Source organism: Dasypus novemcinctus, chromosome 3, assembly GCF_030445035.2.
Source record: "Dasypus novemcinctus isolate mDasNov1 chromosome 3, mDasNov1.1.hap2, whole genome shotgun sequence".
NCBI lineage: Eukaryota > Metazoa > Chordata > Mammalia > Cingulata > Dasypodidae > Dasypus > Dasypus novemcinctus.
This window is the reverse complement of record NC_080675.1, coordinates 38,322,625-38,345,083: the sequence shown is the minus strand read 5'-3', so window position 1 is coordinate 38,345,083 and position 22,459 is coordinate 38,322,625. Positions and strand designations below refer to the sequence as shown.

The window sequence follows — 22,459 nt, the reverse complement described above, 5'->3', positions numbered from 1 at the left end:
TAAAAAGAAATACAGATTCCCAGTGCTGATGATAAGGATAGAAGCGGGCACAGAAGAACACACAGCAAATGGACAGAGAGAGCAGACAACTGGGGGAGGGGAGAGAAATAAATAAAAAATAAATCTTAAAAAAAAAAGGAGCTCAAAGAAGCAGACAAGACTTCAATATTCTCCTGTACACCCTACTATAGGAACAACATCCCTAGGCAACAGAAAGCCAACTGTTAAATAAGACGGATAAGAAGGAGTAAGTCCTGAGCTACAAGTCATTCTGGGAGACACAATGGGTAAATAGGAGCTCACGTCAGTGAAGAGTGGTTCTGGAAGACTTCAAGTACACCAAGAGATCTATTTCCTTCCCTAGGTCTATGGAGTAAAGTTTTTAGTAGGCAGAGCAAAAGGATTATCAATAATTCTGAAGAAAGCCACTTTTCTCCTAGTTCTGTTAAACAATGTTGGATATATTCTCTCCTTGGGTATTGACTTTTGTCTCCTGGATGGATTAAAAAAATGATGGAAATGACAACTTAAGTGTGACTATAACCAAATCTTTAAAAGAAAACATTAAAAAAATCATTGAAATGGTATGAAATTGGCACTCTGCTTCAAAATAATTGAGAGGAAGTAGGAGAAGAATAGATAAAACAAGACTGGCCATGTTTGATAATTGCTGAAGCAGACAAATGGGTACGTGGGGATTCATTTTTTAATCATTTTCTCTACTTTTGTGTTTTAAATTTCCCATAAGTTTCCATAATATAAAAAGGTGGTTGTTTTTTAGAGTTAGAGAGTCTTTGAGCTTTCTATAATGTCGAGTCTAGCTCACCAGGATAAGAAACCACATAGGATCCAAGACTGGACCCCTAGCCAGACAAAAGGATAAGGCATTCAGCTGGAGTTATCTCAGAACCCAAAAATAGCAATAAACAGCTAAATGTTTAGAAGGTTGGTCAATGACAACAGAAACCCTAACAATGATATTTCAATGAAAATTTGTTTCTTGTTCTATATTTTGAATCTTGTTTAAACAACATCAATACTTAGTCTTTTTCTAGCCCTGAAACCTCAGTCATCTTTAATACCAATCTCTCCAAATTCAACCATCGAATTTAAACAATCCTAGTTCTGAAATCTCTTCACTCTGTTCTCCTCTCTCTTATGACCACAGAATTAATTCATGTTATACACAATCTAAATTTCCTGACTCCAAACTTTACATTTTCCTAAGTACCTCAAGATTATCAGTTATCTTCCTGACTGACTTAATTACTCACCATTAAACATTCAATGGCTTCCCACTGCCATCAGGAATAATTCTAGGCTAGTTAGTGATAAGGTCTGAAAGATGAGCTAGAGGATTTTTCAGTATACTTCAAGTAAGTGTTTGGAAAAAATATAATAAAATTATCACTGCTTTGGTTTGACGTTAGTGACAGAAAGTTAGTTTCAGTATTTTTAAGTAACTCTGAATGTGACTGGAAGCCTGTTTATAGAGTGGTAATAGGTTACGAGTTTTTTTAAAAAGGCCTATCAGATTACACCAACTCCTTTGCACAGCAAACAAAATCCTTTTCATTTTTCCAATTTCATCTTCCATTATAGAGTAAATCCTCAAAGGATTTTCTAGTTTCTGAATACATATGTTCACTCATTCTCTTTCACGTTTCTGGTTTTGTATGTTCTATTTCCATTGTCTTGATCAGCACTGTTCAAAAGAAATCTAATATGTGCCACATATGCAAGTTACATTTGTAATTTTCAATTTTCTAGTAGTCACATTTTAAAAAGACATCAAATTAATTTTTTTATATTTTATTTAATCAAGGATATCTAAAATATAATTTCAACACGTAATCAATATTAAAAATATTAATGAGATTATATTTTTTATAAGACTTTGTAATTCAGTGTTTATTTTACATTTACATCACAGCTCAATTTGGACTACCTGTGTTCCAAATGCTCAGGTGTCACATGTGTCACATGTGCCGCTATACTGGACATTGTTGCCCCAGCTTACCTAGTATATAGTATGCATTCAACAAATGAATGTCAACCATACCTAACCTCTTACACTCTGCAATGTTATACTAACCATTCTACACAAAGTTTTAATTTATTCACTTATTCCTTCAATAGTGTCAACAGACACTATTCAGTCTTCAGGTGCAATTCATGAGAGTTCTCTAACTTGGCCTTCTTGTCTTGAGTGCCAACTCTGCTCCTGTCACCAGCACATGGCCATTCCAAAAGTACATTATCTCTCACTACAGTGGAATCAGGAAGGGAAGGCCGGTTGTAAAGTCATCGTGGGATGTAAAATATCTCATTTAAACTAAAATTATCCTTAAAAACCACTTAAGTAGCACATAAAAAAAAATAGTACATATGATCTTGTATGTACACAAACCTGAACAAGTCTGTAAGACCTGAAAGTAACACAAGAATAGCATATTCACATATTCAACATCTTAACTACTTTAGTTCAAAAGCTCATTTTAAAAAGTGGCAGTTGGATTTGTTATTGCTGTTGTAACCCCCCAAAGCATACAGTGGAATTCACATAACTTAAATACCTATATGATGTTACTCTATTTATTATTAATCCATCCTTCTGTTTATCATGCCAACTCTTCTACTTCAAATGTTTTATTCTTTTTAGTTACAAAAGTTGTAATTATTTTATCATATAAGGAGCTTATATATCCACTACATAAAACTAGAAGATAGCAAGTACAATAAAAACAGCATGAGTTTTAGATTTTAGATTTGACATCACCTGTGACACTTTCAGCAAGATTCTGAATGAGATTATTATCTATATAGTCTCATAGGACTGATGTGACAATTCAATCAGGAACTAAGTTTAAAAGCACCAAACAGTGTTAATTCCATTCCCTTTACCCATTTCTTCCATTAAATCATTTAAAATATTTCCTTTGATTTAGAGATCATTTTTTAACAAATGAGGAAAATCAACATTTTTGGTTACACCTGAAAGAGTTTTCAATTTAAAAAAAGGAATAAACATGTCAGGAAAAAAAGTGTCAAATCAAACTTAACCACACACATTCTCATTACCTGCACAAATTTGGGTGGAAATTTTTGTCTAAGATCCAAGAGTAAAGCATCCACTCGTTGTCTCTGGAAAATAGAGCTAGGTTCTTCTTTCCTTTTGGCTTTAGGTTTGACTTTATCTGTTAAAATATGAAGTCCAAACACTGCATAATTAGTTTAGTGTCTTATATTTACAAATCTTTTTTTTTTTTTTTAAAGATTTATTTATTTATTTTAATTTCCCCCCTCCCCTGGTTGTCTGTTCTTGGTGTCTATTTGCTGCGTCTTGTTTCTTTGTCCGCTTTTGTTGTCGTCAGCGGCACGGGAAATGTGGGCGGCGCCATTCCTGGGCAGGCTGCTCTTTCTTTTCACACTGGGCGGCTTTCCTCACGGGCACACTCCTTGCGCGTGGGGCTCCCCCACGCAGGGGACACCCTTGCGTGGCACAGCACTCCTTGAGACCGCATCAGCGCTGCGCATGGCCAGCTCCACACGGGTCAAGGAGGCCCGGGGTTTGAACCGCGGACCTCCCATATGGTAGACGGACGCCCTAACCACTGGGCCAAAGTCTGTTTCCCGATATTTACAAATCTTTTAGCTACCATGGACATACCCAAATCTCATTATTTTCAGTGGCTCTATTTTATCAAAGATAATTCCCCAAATAAGCAAAACACATCATATAAACAAAAGTATTCTAACTCTCACTCTGAAATGAAATTAACATTCTAACATTGAAAAAGCTGACATATGTTATTAAAAGATATTTCAGCTTCAGTATATGGATAGAGTTTTAAGACAAGTTATTCATAATTACCTAAATCACAATTCAGATTACTGGTCTACAATCACCTTTTTTATTTATACATATATTGCATGGTCTTTTTCCACAAAACTTACTAGGCACAAATGGAAAATACAAGTTCCACAAACTCAAGTTAGCATACTCATGTATTAAGACTGTAATTCACAAGAAAAACAGGACAAACAAAACAATGGAAGTCTATGAAGACAAGAAGGAAATGAACCTGTAAGAGAAATTCTGAAGTTAATCACATGTGAGATTTGCCCTGGAAGGAAGGGATAGTGAGAGTCAACCTCTAAATGAAGGGTTCCAGATCAGTTTTACTATAAACATTTCATTAGGGTAAGAGCAATAACTCCTGCATAAATTTTATTCAGCTAAGGAGAACTTTCCTATGTCAAATGTTATGGGCTACTATTAAAAATAAACATAGCTGTGTGTCTGAAAAACCACTCCACAAGTCTGAATTCTATTTAAAGACTACTACCTTCTTTTCGTAATTCATTCTGAATTACTATTTTTCAAAGAAGAAAATGCAAAATATAGATACAGATTAGCAGGCATGGAAACTAGGGGACCTGCCATCAAAACAGGTAATAATTTGAAAGGACCAGAAAACAGACTAGTCATATGTCATAAATCTTCCCCTAATTGAAGATTGGAAGGAAAAAGGGTCCTAGATTCCAAAATGACTTAACAGTTAGATAAGCAGGAAATACCATCTTTGCTCATTCCTTGACTGTTTCCCTTCTGTATGTTCCAAATATTTTAAAACCTTGAATCACCCCAACAAAGATTACCAATTACCAAGCAGATTAAACTTTATTATTTGTTCCTATATGATTGCTATTATTATTTCAGGAAGCACAGCTGTAACAATATTATCATCCCATGAAGAGTCTCCCTATAGAGAAGTAAAATATGACTCAGATCAAAAGACATTTTAGGAGGATCTAGGTGTCTTACCTACCTTGTTCTTCATGATCTTTGAAGTGCCACCAATATCCTTTGGAGGGATGATATCGACAATATGACATAGCTTCATCAAAAGCCGACTGAATGCCATGCACTGCAGTAAGCTTGTAAAAGAAAAACAAATTCTGAATTTCTCATTAGCATGACCAAAATTTCCCAAGTACTCTCAAAATATTACATATGCAAAAAGAGAAACTTCTCATTTTTTCAAAACCTGAATTATTATGTAGCTGGTATTGTGCTAAATACTTTTAGCATTGAATTGGCCCACAGTAACCTCTGCTCAACAAATTCTAATAGTCAATATCTTATACCAACTTAAAAAAGGGAGGGAAGTTCCTGTTTGATTCTTGGAAGCAAAATAGCACAATTAAGTTGTCTTTAATGTTTACAAAAATGTGAAGACACTTACAACTCTGGAGTTTATAACTGATCCCAAGTCTGGTGCCTGATAGATCACTCCAGCAATGATATAGTAATCAGCCAGTGGAATAACTAAAACAGGAGAAAAAAAAATGTGTACAAATACAGCTATGGACACAAACTGCTCGAGAGATTTTCATAAAAAGAACAACTGAAAGTTGACAATCTCCGAAACTAAACTTAAAACAAGATTTCACAATGCCTATTTTTCCATGAATAAAGTTTTATTGGAACACACTCATGGTCATTTGTTTAAATATTATCTATGGCTGCTCTGGCACTAGTGGAATAGTTGTTACAGAGATGGTGAAGCCCACAAAGCCTAAAGTATTTACTCTCTGGTCCTTCACAGGAAGTTTGCCAACTCCTGCCCTCAAGTTATGCATCTCAAATTTTAATTACCTGAGGAACTTGTTAAAATCAGATTCTTATTCAGTAGGCATAGAGCATTTCTAAAGGTCCCAAATGATGCCAATGTTCCTAGTCCACCAACCACACTTTGGGAAGCAAGACCTTAGAGGACTTTGTTGATCACCCTTAGGGCATTTATCAAACTCTACCTTACATTTTACAGATATGGAAATTTATCTACACCAAAACAAGTCTTTTCCCTTCAATTACATATTTCTTGATGAGGAGGCTATTTTAAATAGTTGTCACATCAGATTACCTACAAAATGATGAAAAAAACATATAATTATACAAAAATCAAGTCTATTTTAAAAACAATGGGATTACCACGCACTTCACTAGTCAAAAATCACAGACAGAAAAAATGGTTATATTTCCAGAGTTGTTAATTAGATGACGGTATCTTTATTTTACACTGTCAAATCAACTTTGCCTTAATAGACAAGTGTGAGTGGGCAAAGAATCACTTACTTATACATACGTGTGTGTGTTTAAAAAGGTCCAAAGAATGAATTCACACAATGTTACCAAACACTGTATTAAAAGTTCCACACCATACCATAAAATCAGGAAACAAAATGCTGTTTTTCCTCAACTACAGGTAATAGAGACTAACATTTAAGTGAAAAAAAGAAGACAAAGTTCTTTTCTCTCTTCTTCAGAAATACTCACTTATGATTTTTTACCTTTGGCAGAGGAAAGAAATGCATTCAGAAGGAAAAAGTAAAATTTTAATTTAAAACTTATTTTATTAATATTCATTTAACTCACATTATAAGAAAAATAGGTAGAACTAAGCATGATAAAATAACACCAAACAATGGAAAAGGGATGGATTGTCTTGAAAAAAGTTAATTTATAACCTTACCTACACCATGTACCTGAACATATTCTAGATGGAAAAATTAAAAATACAACACAACATTTCCCTGAATGGGAGAGTATTTTTAAGCTCTAAAGAAAAGGAAGAAATCCTATTCAAGAAAGGATCATTAGTTAAATTAAAAATTAGAACTTTCATACATTTAAAAACACATAATTGAAAGGCAACAAGAAACCATATTTGTCACAAATATTTAAAAAAAGAATGTCCTTAATTCAAAAATGTATACAAATTGATTTGATTAAAAAAAAAAAAAACACCTGAAATCAAGGCAGAATAGACAAAGGATCTGAACTGATATCTAAATCTTAAGGAAATATGAGCCTTCAACCCACTCTGTCTCGTCTCCCAGCTCCCGTCTCCCAGCTCCCGTTCCCAGAATGTGCACACACTATTACCAGTTTCCTGTATATCCTGCCATAGATATTCCATGCATATACATATATAATCTATTTTTATACACAAATAGTACAACGCACTGCACTGCACATTGCTTTCTTCACTTTGTCTTAAAGACAACAAATACAGAGAGAGCTGCTACATTGTATTTTGTTGTTTGTAGTGAATTCAAGGGATTTGGGGGCTGATCAAGAAAAAGATAACCACTGGATGGCAGTAACACACAAGATATTTATTGGGGTGATGCTTAGGTTACCTGGGAAAGGCAAACCCTCTCAGCAGAGACCTTCAAGAGGCTGTGACACAAGGAAACACCCAGGGGAAAGGGTAATTGGGGTAGGAGGGCTTTACAGTTCTAAGTGATATCACTCAGGCAGCACAGCAAGGATCTGGTAACAGTCCTTATAACTACAGGGCTTATCTTATCTATGACTAGCAGATGTATGGTGCAGTTTCCCAGGGTATGCAAGTTAGTCGGTTCTAAATGTCTAAAAGGTGCATATCTAGGCTATTTTTAAAACAATTGGATCTGTATGAATTTGGCGCCAGTGGAATTTTTGGATTAATGGTCCTAGGTTCTTGTGAAGAAATAAACAACACACAGGGTCAATACACAGGGCCATCTTTGATTCACTTGTATAACACTGGTGTTAGCCTTTTTATTATAAGATAAAATACAGATATAGAAAACACAAATATATAGCTTAGCTGATTTCAAAGCTAACACCCTTTAAAACAAGACCAAGATTAAGAAATAGAACTGTTAGGAGCCCCTTTCATCTGCCCAAACCAAATTACAATCCTCTTCCTTCCTCCATAAGTATGCATTATCCTGATTTTCACAGTAATAATCACTTCTTTGCATGGTTTTATAGTTTTATCACCAAATGTACATCACTAGACATTGTATTTAATCTTGTCCATTTGATCAGTTTTTAAAGTATCTTTTAATTTTAAATATTCTCTCCCTCCTTTTCTTTTCCTTATAATTTATCTATTGAAAAACATAGGCCATCTAACCTATGTATTTCTCACAATCCAGATTTTGTTGACCACATCCTCATGGCGCAGTCCCATTTCCTGCAAACTGGCACTTAGATCCAGCAGCTTGAAAAAAACTCTTTCCCTCTTTGGCAAGGCTACAGGTGGTGTTTAACAAGACCTCAGGAAGTACATGCCTGATTGTTTCTCTTGAGATGTTAAAAACTGTTGATGATTAATGCCCATAACTTTTAATTCACTGGGTTTGCAAAATATTTACATCCTAATTCTATCATTTTTTTTCCATTTGTTGGTTGGGATACTAATAACAAAGAGATACTTCTCATCTCTTATTTTGTTACCTGTGGTACAGTTTATATAAGACAGGCAAGACAAATGTTAGATTCCTTCCCCTTATTTACCAGCTTTCAAGATGACAAATTTTTTTAACGTCATCATTAACTCATAGATTTCAACATAATCAACGGGTTCAAAGCACTACAATCATTATTGGGTTGGCTGCTGTTTCCGGACCTTTTCCAAAGTGGACTAAGCTAGAAATGTGTTTGTATATGTGCAGCAAAAGATAAGATACCTTACATATTCATAGATATTTTCAATTCAAAATTCAAAACTACAGAGCTTTAACTTCTCTATACCTTTCTTCCACCCAAAAAGTCTTGGTTTTTAGGCCTAACAAATGAAAGAATTAGAAAATAACTGATAATTACCCATTTTTTAAATTACACATATATAGAACTCTCTCAGGACAATAATATCATCAATGTAATTAATAAAAACATTTTTTTTCTATACACTCTCTATTCTTCTAATATTTTCCATTACTGTACTATACCTACATTGTCAAAGCACATAGCCATTACATACTATACTCTCACCCTCTTCACCCTCATATAATCTTAGTGGTACAATAACCATATATTTAAATTCACTAATAGTCCTTATATTCATGTCCTACTCATTGGTTTGGTTATCTGACATTAGTTCTCTAGTAGATTCTTCAGGAACACTTCAAGGGAAATTCTTTGAACTCATATATACTGATAGATTCCTTGAGCTCATATGAGTTAATAACAGTTTGGCTATGTCCTTTATACCTGAAAGTCAGTTTTAATTGGACTTAAATCTTCATCTCACACTTTCTTTCTGTAAGTATCTGAAGTAGGAAAAAAAAAAAAGTATTTTTCCATTATCTTCTAGCATTAGGCATTGGTGTCAAAAAGGCTGATGGAATTTGATTTTCTTTCCCTTGTAAGTTGTGTGCCCCTTTTTTCCTAAATATCATTTTGTTGGGTTTTTTTTTCCCTTTAAGGTCCAGTAATTTAACTAGATTATATGTTGTTACTGCTCATTTGGGGTAATATTCTCAGATATGCAGACTCTTCTCACAATACACAGATTAAAATTCTTTTGTATAGTTCTCTTCACTTAAAATGCTTAATACGTAATCTATTCCATTGCATTTGCTTTATCCCTTCACCCATCCACCTACCCAGGGACTCCTATTAATCATCTGTTGGTTGTTTTTTTGCCAATCTCCAATATTTGATACTTTCTCTCAAATTTATTTTCTTTTCAGTTTTTAAAATGTTCCTTTTTCACCTTCTATTTTTCTTAAAACACTGGCTGTGGTTTATTTGCTCTTGTCTTTTTTCTAGCTTAATCTTCAATTTTGAAATATTTCTTTTACTTGGTTTCCTTAACTGTCAGTTCTTTCTGCACTTTTCTAACTCTGGTTCATGTTATTCTTCCATATCTTGCATCATTTTCTTATTATTTTTCTAGCCCTTTTTTAAAAATAGTTACAGAATTTATCTGTTTTATGGTTACTTCTGTATAGTTTCATTGTCTATGGGAATTTTTTAGGTTCCTTTTTGTCTTTTTAAAAATAACTTTGTATGGATTTGACCTTACTTTTCCATTCCTTAATTTATATAAAATTTGTTTTACTGAACTTTTAGAATGAAGCAGTGTTCAGGAAAGTGTTTCTAATGTGCACAGTTTTCACACAGTTTATGTCTTTATATGAAGATTTGCTTTCTGAGATTTCCTGGCTCTATCCCCCCATACTCCCTTTCCCTTTGATCTGAGCCTTCTCTTTCCTTACTCTGTTGGCCCTATCATGCATAATTCTTATTGTACTTTTAACAGTTTCCCCTCAGTGTGGGGCCCTATCTTATAAAGGAGCACTGAGAGGTGAGTTTTCTGAGCTTGTATGGGCTAGACTGCTCCAGCCCATTCAAGTTCCTCTTACTGTAGGCCCCTTGTTTTGGAAAGGGCAAAACCCCTCCCAGTTTCAGCTGTTCTCAAAGGAGCCTGCAGTATCTTCCAGTGAATGTTTTTGGCTACTTTAGAGTTTTTCAGATCCACCAGATACCAACCTTCACCCTTACCTCATAAATAAGTAGTAAAGAGTAAATGAAATGAATGCCAAAGTAAATAGCATAAACACATTAGGCATTTAATAATATAACTATTTTGTAATATTTAGGGGACAATTATGGGAATCTTAGGGGATTTTTTTTAGATCATTAGCCAATTTCCCTATACAAGGAAATGCTCTTCAGTCCACTCTCACAGTTAGTTCCTTCCTCCCTACCTCCCTCCCTCTGACTTAACTGAGGCCACAGATACCAGCTCTATTTTCAGGACACAAAAATATATGATAGAACATTTACACCTATTTAGCAACAAATCTGTACAGGAAAGAGTTGGCACAGTAGGCCTGAGGCTACTGTCTTTAAAAAGGGCAGCTTGGAAGATTTGTCTTTGGCTGGCACTGGGAACTGGTTTAGTTTTTTGTTTTTTTTATCTGTACTTGTTTGATTTTCATTGTCCAGCCAAGATTTATCTTTGGCTGGCATTGGGAACTGGTTGTTGTTGGGTTTTTTTTGTCTGTATTGTTTGATTTTCATTGTCCTGATAGACTTTAGAACCAAACTGGGTCAGTAGGGTTGTGGAGTACCTCTTGTGATGCTTCTAGCCTATCTGCTCTGGAGTCTTAGTATCTCCAGAAGGATCACTTGCAGTCTCATTGAAAGGGTGAGTTCTAAGGAAGAATAAAGAGAAATTTGGGATCAGGGTGAAGATATCAGATGCACCAAACTTGCCTCTGTGCCCCATACTGGCACTAAGGAGCAAGACAGTTGCTAGTGAAGCTAATGCCATCTGATATGGCTTCTTTACCTTGAACTCTTTCATCATGGAGTTCTGGTTTCTGGCCTTGCCTTTGTCCTAAGGTTCTCTTTTCCTCTAGGCAGGCACTTTGAATCAATTTTGAAATTAATTTCAATCCTTCACTATGGAACCATAATTTCTTTCCTGAAATCAAGACCAGGGTAAGGACTGTTCTTAAGGCCTAGAAGAGGATATCTCATTGGAAAGAGGTATCCAGCTCCTCCACCTTGAATCATGACTTCAGTGAGATCTTATCCATAATCTTGACTTCATTCTAAAGACCTCTTAAAGTTCTGGTCTTCTCCACAATAGATGTCTAGCTCTGTTATTCAAGACTAAAGCTGGAGGAAGCGGACATGGCTCAACTGATAGAACATCCATCTACAATAGGGAGGGTCCAGGGTTTGATCCCCAGGGCCTTCTGACCCATGTGGTAAGCTGGCCCACAAGCAGTGCTGCCGTGTGCAAGGAGTGCGCCCCACAAGGAGAGCCACCCTGTGTGAAAAAATTGCAGCCTGCCCAGAGGTGGCGCCACATACATGGAGAGCTGATGCCGCAATATGACATAATGAAAAAGAGAGGCAGTTTCCCAGTGCCGCTGGATAATGCAAGCGGACACAGAAGAACGCACAGCTAATGGACACAGAGAGCAGACAACAGGGGGAAAGGGAGAGAAATAAATAAAATAAATCTTAAAAAAAAAGAGACTAAATTTGGATTCTATACTCTTCAGTATTGATTCCTAAATCAAAATCCTTTTGATAACATAACCCAATAAGGCTTTTGGTTGTAATATAACCCAGTAAAGTTTTTGGTTGAACATGTTAATGAGGATTTTCAACTGAGCCTCTATGCATTTGGGGATACTGCATATACCACTGATAGCTATAATCTCATTTTGTAACAGAATTAGACTGAATGGACTGAGATGAGAAGAAAAGTTCCTCATGATGCTCAGGGTTCAGTCAAAAGTCCAACAACTGTGCTCACAGGAAGAGGCAGTGTTGATGTACTGAATTACTTTAATTGTCACTGCTTAGAGATGTCCTGGACATGCTGGAAGAGATTCCTGGTGTCTACACATGCAGCTAGTGAAACATGGCTTTTGAAATGTCCCATAAGTGGTAACGTTATGCCTGCTCTCCCAGCCTGTCCAGACTCTGTGCAAACAATACAATTTACAGAGAAGACCTATTTTCCTTCTAGGCATCTGGAATTTTGGTGGGGCAGGGGATGTCTACATGACCAGGCTTCAAAAAAAAAACGGTGGGCTCAGGCTTCCCAAGCAGACATCTATGGGCAGACACACTGCAAGCATATGGCTTCATTTCACAGCTAGAGGGACGACCCCACCTGATTTATCTATTTTCTTTTATTGATTTGGCTGTCTATCCTTACTCTGTTGCCATAATAAATCTTTAGTCATGAGTACAACTATAATCTGATTCCAATAAGTCCTTCTAGCAAAGTATCAGAGATGTACATGGTCTTGGTGACCCCAGAAATATAACCCAATATGAAAAAAAAGTAAGAACATACAGATCAGGAGGTAAATAAATCATAGTATTTTAAGAAAAAAATACTGCCTGAAATTTACACATTTTACCTTGGGTAGGGGACTGCCGCTGTTGCTTCCGAACAATGAAAAGAATGGGCTCTTGAGCATGTAAAAGGATGTACTCCACTCCAACCATCTGACTGACAACAGAAGACAGACATTCAGAGATCAATGAAAGCCCTACAAACAATTCTGTAGAACTTTCAAATTACTATATAAAAGTGTAGCAACAGTGTAAACAGTATTAAAGCTGCCTATGTTTGGTGTTAAAAATTGGCTGTTCAATTAAAACTGGTTATTTTCCAGGTAGATGGTACAAACATAAAAAAGATCTGGTTTTAAAACAACAGAATTTCTCCAGAACTTATTTAATCTGAGTATTTTCAGTCATGGAAGTGTACTGAAGAGTGGCTGTTCAAAAAAAGCAGTAAAAATGCCAAGATACTCCTGACCAAGATATGCATAAAATATAAAAATACATATGAAGACCCAACTATATTTTACCCAACTAGAGAATACCAAAAACCTTATTCTTGTCCTCCCAAATATTTTTGAACTGACAGAATGTTTAAAAGCAACAATAAGTCATCTCAATAGTTATAAATTAAGTGCCTCATAACAAAAGTTATTTAAAACACCAGAAACTTAATTTCTTGAACTTCCCTGATATTAAGATAACAAATCAAAAACTATCCTTATTATACAGTTCCTTCAGAAACTTTTCTAACAGTAACAAAATCTTCATTACTTAGCATCCTAAGTCTGAAGAATCTTACTTTGCATTTGTTTGCTTAAAATTTTATTTTTACTTTCTGTGTTTGTCATACAAAGAATAACCTATTATAAATCAGACTATGGTATAAGATTAAATTAAATGTAGATGTGACAATAAAAGTAGTTATCTGGGGAGCAGAGATGGCTCAAGCAGTTGGGCACCCGCTTCCCACATGGGAGGTCCTGGGTTCAATTCCCGATGCCTCCTTAAAAAAAAAAAAGGGCAAAACAAACATCTTAGGGCAGCCAATGTGGCTCAATGGTTGAGTACCAGCTTCCCACATATGAGGTCCTGAGTTCAATCCCCAGCTCCCAACACCTCAAAAAAAAAAAAAAGGTAGTTATCTGGTTGAGAATGACAAGGGCACTGCTAAGCTCACTCATCAGATCCACATTTAATTATCATATTTGTATTTTAACTAGACATTTATATATAAGAAAAGAATTCCTAAGTTACAAGTGACTACGAACAATTCTCTTTCACATCAAATTGGTACAAACCCAATAAAACTCCAAGCTCTTTTTTCAAACACATTTCATGATCCTCAGCTTGATAAAACTACTCCCTGCAAAATCTCTAATTGGTAAAGAAGCTACCTTCTTAAAATAACTTACTTTAAATGTTCTAATGTTAGTCTCTGCATCTTGACTACTTCATTATTACACGTCCTGTCGTAAAAAGGATTGCTTCTTTCTGAGAAGTAATCCAAGACACTACCGCTGTTCAAAATGGGGATCCAGGTACTGTCAACCCAAGAGATTCCCAGTAGATTATCTTTAGGAAAGAAACAAAATGAGAAAAGATGAGAAAAGAAAGACTCCAATTCAACAAACATTTATTATGGATTTAATGTAGTAAGCACTATGAATATAAGCATGACATGGACTCTAACTTATGTATTCTCACAATTTAATAAAAAGAGACAAGAATACAAGATAAGTACATGTGACAACACAATACCATAAATGCTATTTTTAAAAGGTATGGATAAATGTGCTGCGAGCACTTAGTAGGGAGCAGAACACTTTACCTGTGGGAATGATTTTTTAGGAAGTGAGGAGGATGTGACTTTCAGAGCTATAAATTAAGGAATAAATATAGAGGTTCACCATGAAGAAAAACAGGCCAAAGTAATTCTAAGCATAGAATGCACATGCAGACATATGAAAATACAGAAGTATATTATATGTTTAGAGAATAATTTCATGTAGGTAAAAGAAGTGATATGAGTTGAAATTTAGAAAGTTCTCTTGAAAAACTGTAAATCCCGTGTTTTTATATGTTGCCAACTAATTCAAAAATTTTCAAACATGCACATTAGAGGAAACACTTCCACAACTACCAGTTTGAGACATCTCAATGGGAAACAGATACAAGAAAGTAAGTTATTATAAGATTGTAGACAAAAGGTGATCGTGATATAAAAGTTAAGTGACAAATATGAAGCAGAATTCCTTTATTACAGCCATACTTTTCATATTTTAGAACAGAATTAAATCCTAAATTTTCAAAACGCAAAAAGAAATTTAAAAGAAGACATGGGAAATAGATGTGGATACTTTTAATTAATTAGCTTTTATTGACTACTGGCTATGATGATACCACTGTACTAAATACTACGAGGTGTAAGTAATGAACATCAAAATCCCTATATAATACTGGCTGAAAAAGGACAGGTTGAAAACTTCAACATCTCCTATAGTATAAAGGAGGTCTTCTGGCATCTTTGAAGAAGTCAGACCTAATTCAAGGAAACAGGCAGTTCTAAGAAAAATGAATCAAATGAGAGAAAGTAATCATATAAAGGTGAAACATGCTTTGTACATTATAAGACAAAGGAGGAAACAGATGAAATATGCTCATCACCAAATAATCAGTACAGACCATTAAAACGATTCATCATGCCATAACCAAATCAACAGGCAGGGAAATAACATTTCCAGAAAAAAGATAGTTTTTCTGAAAACAAGTAATAAGGACAATCACTATTTTCAGCTTTAACTGCTATAGTCCAATTATTAAAGTAGTTCTGTTTATAGCAACTTTCTTATACATTTATATTTTTTCCTTTCCTTAATAATGATTATATAAAAGTATCTCTAGAAGGACAAAATTCAGGTTCGTTTCTCTTAGGTGAAAATTTTGTCTATATGGTGTTTAATTTGTTGTTGATAATAGTGTTACAATGTCACAAATCATTTCTGCATAGAAGATAATCTGCAGAAATAAACAATTATAGATCCTACCTACCAACAACTATGGAACATCAATAGATAGTAGGCATTAGGTGATAAAGACCTGGTGTAAGGCATGGCAATGCAGAGGAAGATTATGACACAAGAAGCATTTTATGGGGGAAGGAAACAGTTTTCTGAATGACAGTTAAAAATTCAGAGAGCTTCGCCCTTACACACACCTCAGCAGAGTCCCAGAGACAGCTAAAGTAGATACAACCCCAGATATTGGTTCTTCTGAGGGCTACAGACACCCACAGGTTCTATGGTCATGGCAGATGGAGTTCAGTGCCATGTCCGTTGGCCCTACTTTAGAGTTTGTGTTCCTGAGTGTGATGGAGTTGGACTCAGATGTGATCTTTGTTCACAAGCCTCTCCTGTTACTTTTACCGGACCTGTGGTTGGCTCTGGGGTTTAGTGTATACTCAAGGGACCTGAATCTCTGGACTGTCCATGTGATAGCCAGACCCTGAGCCTCAACAGACTTGCAACTCCTACACTCTGGTTTATTGGACTTACCCCAGCCAGCTAACCTGGAGATGAAGAAGGTCAACCACCACACCAGGGAGCCAAGAGTGCCTACAACTGAAAGCAGGAGAATTGCATCCATCATCCATGTGGAATCTAAGCCCCCTCTCGATATAGATGTGGAGTGGACATAACCATCCCAAGGTCCACAGGATGGAGGAATAGAGTATGGATTAGAGTGGACTCACTGATATTCTATTCATGAACTATTGTGATTAGTAATCAAAGAAAATGTAGCACTGATGTGGAGAAAGTAGCCATGGTAGCTGCTGAGGGTAGGGAGTGGGAAGAAGAGATGTGATGTGGGGACATTTTCAGGACTTCGAGTTGTCTTGGGTAGTACTGCAGAACAGTTACTGGACATTGTATGTGCTCCCATGGTCCACTGGGTGGACTGGGGGAGAATGTAAACTGTAATGTGGACCAATGACCATGTGGTGCAGCGGTGCTCAGAGATGTACTCACCAAGTGCAATGAATGTCCCATGATGATGTAGGAGGTTGTTGTTATGGGAGGAGTGGGGTGAAGGGGGTAGGGGTCATATGGAGACCTCATATTTTTTTAATGTAACATTAAAAAAAATAAAGACAAAAAAATTCAGAGAGCTTAGGAACTAATAACTCATTTACAAAGTAATGATAATGAATTTGGTTTGGATATATTGAGATTAATTATGGAATTAGGCTCTCAAAATTAGAAGTAATCATAAATGTCATCTGGTCCAATGACTGTTAATAACATCTCCCTGTAATTTTCTTCAGCAAGATGTTCTCATACTTAGCAATTCCTGGATCAGCAGTATGTCTGTCATGTTTTTCCAGTCAAAGATGAAAAGTAAGGTGAGTATAACATGAGACCAATATAAAAGAAGATGATATTACTTACCAGTTTTGAACACTGACTTTTGCCAGGCACTGTTCTAAGCACTTTACCAAGTGATAACTCAAGGAAGTTGGTACTATTATCACTACTATTTTACAGATGAAGTATCCAAAGCATGGGAAGGTTAAGTATCTTGCCCAGTGCTACTGAGCTACTAAGTAAAGGAGCTGGGATTTGAATTCAGGCAGCCCAGCTCTAAAACCCATAATTCTATACACTTTACTGCCTCAAAATGAAGATACCCAGTAAAGAAAGATATTGAGAACTTGTGAGAAAAATCACTGTTGATACTATCAGTTTGAAGAACAGCTGTAGAATGAGCTGTTGAATAAGAGGATGTAGTCTAATCAAATACATGTCCTCTTTCACATCCCTCTTTCCACTCTTACCTAAGCTTTTATCAATTGTCATCTTATACAACAACTTCCTTACGGGTCTCCCTGTCTCTGGGTCTTCTCCTAATCCTATTCACCCTCAATAATGCTACTCTTACAAACTATATATCTCATTATGTCCCTCCTTAAAGACTGGCATTGCAAACCTATTATCTGAAAGGATAAGATGTCTTAATATTGCATTTAACAGTCCAGCTCCACTATTCCTCCTGCACTGCCCACAAATGTCCATTATGTACAAGAAAAAGTACACAGGTTTGGTTACAGAATGCTGGGCAAATTGATCTCCCAGTGCCTTAGTTTGCTCATCTTTAAAATGGGAACCACAATAATACCTACATATATTTTGTATGTAAAATGTTTAGCACACTGTAATAACCCCAAAAATGATGATGACGGTGGTGGCAGGAGGGGTGATGGTAGTGCTAGCAGCCAATTTATCTTAAGATTATGACAACCAAACTTCTTTCTAGTTTAACCAAGGCTGTCCCAGTTTATGTCTCCTTTCCAAGACAGAAATAATAGCTTATTCCTCACAGTTTTTACATACTTTTATGTAACATAATCTACAAATGCAAATGTTTATATTTTCCCATTAAATTGTTAGTTTTTAAGAACTGGAGATGTGTCTTACTCTCCAGGGTAGCCCCAGCAACTAGCACAGGAACTGATGCATAATAATCAACAAATGCTTATTAATTCATGATTGAGGGCCAAGGACAAGTAAGGTATGCTTTACTCTACTGGTCATAGATTTACATCAATCTATTTACACAGACACAGTATCCAAGGATGTTCATTTACATTTAATTGGAATTAAGAGGGTGGGCTATGGCTGTGTAACAAAAAAATTATCTATATCACCTAAAGATTATCTGTGAACAGCCTATAAAAAGAATATACATATACTACCAAGTCAAGCAGACCCCAACCACTTACAATCTCCACTGTTACCACCCTAGTCCAAGCTATGACCAAATCACCAAGCATTACAGAAATGGCTTCCTAAACTGCCCTCAGCAACTGGAGAGATCCTGGAAAAATGTCAGATCATACCATCCCTTTGTCAACCCTAAAACAGCTTCCCTTTAACTCAGAGCAAAAGCCAAAGATCTTCTAAAGGCCTATAATCCCTATATGGGCTAGTCATTTATTATTAACCTCTCTTACCTCATCTTCTTCTCACTTCCTCACTCCAGTCTTTAGCCTTTGCAGTGATTCTAACAAATCTAAATACCAAGTAAAACATTATGACAACTGAATATTTGAAAAACAGTCTGAGGGACTAAATGTTTCCATTTTTCATTCAGAAGTATAACAACATGTACACATAGCCCAAGTACAGCTCTCTACCCATCAGCAAGTGATGAAATTAGGCACTTGAAACTCTCCCTTACAATAGAGGACAAACATGAAAAACATTATCCAGAAATGCTGAAGATCACTAGGTATTCTGAGTAACTACAGCAGGAAGGGCAAAGAAGATATATCAATTCTAAGGGGCAACAACTGGTGGGTATAAGGAGGTATGGGATTTCCCCTTTTGGAATAATGAAAACTTTCTAAAATTGACTGAGGTAATGAATGAGACCACTGAGTGTACACTTTAAATGGACTGACAAAGCATGGGACTGTATAACACAGGGAATCTTGTGGTGGAAGATGGGCTATGGTTAGAAAAAATATGAGACTGTTCTCTCATGAACTATAAAAAATATATAATACTAATACAGGATGTTAACGACTAAGTGGGTTTGGGGAAACATACCAAATTTAAGATATGGGTTATAGTTAGTAATAATATCTTAACAATGTTCTTCCATAGTTTTAACAAACGTTTCACAATAAGGCAAGGTGTTGGTGGTGGGGTGATATAAGGGAGCTCTGTATGATGATATACATGTTTTTTAAGTTCCCAACTTTTACCATACACTTACTGTTTATGTATATTCATGTATGAATGATACACTTCAAAAATTTTTATTTAAAAAATCAGGTCTATACAAACAAAAATGATTAGGAACATACCCACGGTTAACATCTCTTGCGGAGAGCCCTTTTCTGTGATCTGCTGGAGAAGGGAATTAGATTTAACCATGAATCTTAGTTTCCATCTAGGTATAAACATCAAAGCCTCCTTTAAGGACTTGTTCTGCAAACTTTCAAAAGGAGATACAGCCAGCAATGGTCTCCATGTTGAGAGTTTTATAAAGTAAAGGAAGTTTTGTTGGAGCCACCACACAATAGTCAAAGATAATCTCTCTTTCACACTCTCATGAATTATTCCTGGGAACGTCCATGACACCTCCTCCTCACAACCCAGTCTGTTTGGAATTACGTTTCACATGCTTCACAGGTATTTTTTAAAAATTTCCTTTCTAGTCTCTCTTTGGAATACCAGAACACAATTTCTTGACTTTTTTTCCCCACTAAAATGAATGTGTATATGTGTATTGAGAGGAAGAGGAGTGGTCTGATGCTTCGGATCAGTAGCAGCAATTAAGGGTGTGCACCCCCACTTAATCACTAATTCAACAAATATTTGAATACTTACACAGGTCAGCTGTGAAAAAGAAACAGTCCCAGTCCTCTGTAACTGTTGGGTATTCGATGTAAAGTAAAAAATACTCAAAAATAAAACTTTTAATAGAAAGTTTGAAAGATTCGTGCAGAGGTATGATGGAGGAAGAGCGAGGCATGGGGCAGGAGGTTAAGAATAAAGCAGCCTCTAAATGTCCTTCTGTGAACCAAAACAGATATAGGTCACTACTGCAGGGTGGTGGGAATGTAGAGAAGTATGGGAAAAAAGCAATTAATGTAATCTATGGACTATGATTAACAGCAATACTGTAATATTCTTTTATCAATGCCAAAGGTGTACTGTGTTAACAAGGGCGGGTATGGGAAAAAATATGCCAAATGTATACTGTGGAACATAGTGGTAACAGTCTGATGATATTATTTCATAATCTAACAAATGTTCCACAACAGTGTGGTGAGCTGGTGAAAGGGTGTTGAATGGAAATTCCACACACGTGCACGATTGTTTTGTAACTTCACAACTTCTGTAATAAAAATAAATTTAAAATAAATAAATAAGAAAAAATAAAATAAAGCAGCCTCAGTGCCAAGTCCCAAGAGATACCAAATCAAGTCTGCTCATAAGCCCACCTCCCTCTCTGCCCAAAGGCCATTCCTTCATTCTCGATAGGATAGCCCCAATATATTGCTACACAGATATGCAAGACAATACTGCATGTCTGAGAGCTTTTTCCAGTGTCCCTTCGCTTGGACGCTTGAAAGAGACCCCACAGGAACGGGAAAACCCGGCAACCTTCCGCCGTATTAGAGTTTTGGGTGGTCCACGGAAGCCATTAAGAAATGCCTGGGAGACCTCACGAAGGAGCTGGAGCCTTGCCCCAGGAGCTAGAAACGCTAAAGCAGTCCACAGGCAACCAGGAAGTAAAACTTAACAAAACAGGTTACCTCGGATATCCACCGCCGCCATAATTCCAAAAGCGGCCGCTGGTTCTTCTTCCGGCGCAGAGGAGACGTAATGGATGTGATGACGTTAGCTGCCGGTTGCAGATGGTACAGTCGGGAAGAAGAAAAGCAAAGAAGGGAGGAGTTGGCGGGCCAGGAGAAGAGTAGCTGAGAAAGCGGCACACGGAAAAGTATGGATGCGGCGGCGACCAGAAGGCAAGACGAAGAAGGGAGAAGGGCAGGGCAGAGGGAAGGGGCGGAGCTGGGAGGAGGGGCGGGGCAGAGGGGAGGGGCGGGGCTGGGAGGAGGGGCGGGGCAGAGGGGAGCCGACAGAGAAGAAAGGACGGGGTGGGGTAGAGGGGTGGGTCTGGGAAGCGAGGGAGGGGCGAGAAGATGGGAGCGCGAGGGGAGGAGCACGAGCGGAGGGGAGGAGCAAGCCGAGGGGCGGAGGAGGGAGCAGGAGAAGAAAGAGGCGGGTTGGGGATGGTAGGGACGCGGAGGGAAGGATGGGGAAAGCGGACGGGAAGGACAAAGTTGGCAGGAGAGGTTCCAAGGAAAGAAAAGTGACTGAGCTGAGTCCTGTACCCTGCTCACTAATAGATTTGAAAGTTGGATCAAGATGTCCGGTGATCATTAAAAAAAAAAAAAAAAAACAGCGAAAAACCATTCTGGTTATGTAGAATTGGGAGTGGATACATCTCAAATTTTTAAAACTTCTCTAAAGTATCCAGTGAGATTTAGGAGCTACTGACCATTTTGTTTTTCACCGTGCCTTAGGTGTGGTTATGTGACAGAACTTAGAATTTGGGGATTATGACTCAGACCCAACTCCCAGTGCTGCAGTTTCACTCTTGCTTAAATACTCAAGTTACTACTTAGCATTTGCTTTGATTATACATTAGTTTTTATGCATATGGGTGAACACACATAGCTAGTTAAATAATTGTGTGATTTGTATGTTCAGGAAATCACACTTGCACATACATTGCATGATCAAGAAAAGGGTGGATAACTCCACCCTAGGTGGAAATTTTCCTATGTTAATTAAGCAAGTTGAAGTGAGGACAGCAAAGGGCTTCTTCTGTGCAGGTTCAGCCAACAGGTTGAAGCTGATTTTCATATTTCATTGCTTCAACAGGATATTCTTGGCCACCAAAAGCGGAATTTGGCACAAGGAGGGGGTTGTATTTCATCACCTTCTGATTTACAAACAATTCTTTTCTTTGTATCCTGGCAACAGGGAGAGAAACAAGTTACTTTCAGATATTCATTTATCCTACATCCATCACTTATACCTTGAAGCCTAGGTACTGTGAAGGTTTCCCCAGAATTTACCCACAGACCGGGGGCAAAAGAGAAGGAAGCTGAATTTACTGGAACTTTTCCACCTCAGACTGGGAGTTCAAAATTTTGGAATCTAAGTGGAATAAAATTATATTGCTTGTATGCTTGGATTTTTGAACTGAAAGTTT

At 36.9% G+C, this 22,459-nt stretch overlaps 1 protein-coding gene across 7 annotated transcripts in view; it reads right to left on the bottom strand.

Annotated features, from left to right (window-relative positions):
• The window catches only part of MED6 (mediator complex subunit 6), a 29,325-nt gene extending 7,910 nt beyond the window's left edge, over positions 1-21,415 (bottom strand). The window contains exons 1-9 of one of the 7 annotated variants that reach the window (XM_071213839.1): positions 20,991-21,024; positions 20,540-20,569; positions 20,059-20,244; positions 19,533-19,575; positions 14,080-14,239; positions 12,739-12,830; positions 5,250-5,332; positions 4,833-4,941; positions 3,082-3,197 (exon numbers count right to left, since the gene is read on the bottom strand). In XM_071213839.1, the coding sequence (XP_071069940.1) occupies positions 3,082-3,197; positions 4,833-4,941; positions 5,250-5,332; positions 12,739-12,830; positions 14,080-14,239; positions 19,533-19,545 (573 nt within the window). In that variant the 5' untranslated portion in view covers positions 19,546-19,575; positions 20,059-20,244; positions 20,540-20,569; positions 20,991-21,024. Of the gene's footprint in view, positions 1-3,081; positions 3,198-4,832; positions 4,942-5,249; positions 5,333-12,738; positions 12,831-14,079; positions 14,240-16,218; positions 16,285-19,532; positions 19,576-20,058; positions 20,570-20,990 lie in introns of all 7 variants that reach the window. The other 6 variants (XM_058293183.2, XM_071213838.1, XM_071213837.1 and 3 more) reach the window with 6 other exon arrangements.
• Between the last annotated feature and the right edge of the window lie 1,044 nt (positions 21,416-22,459).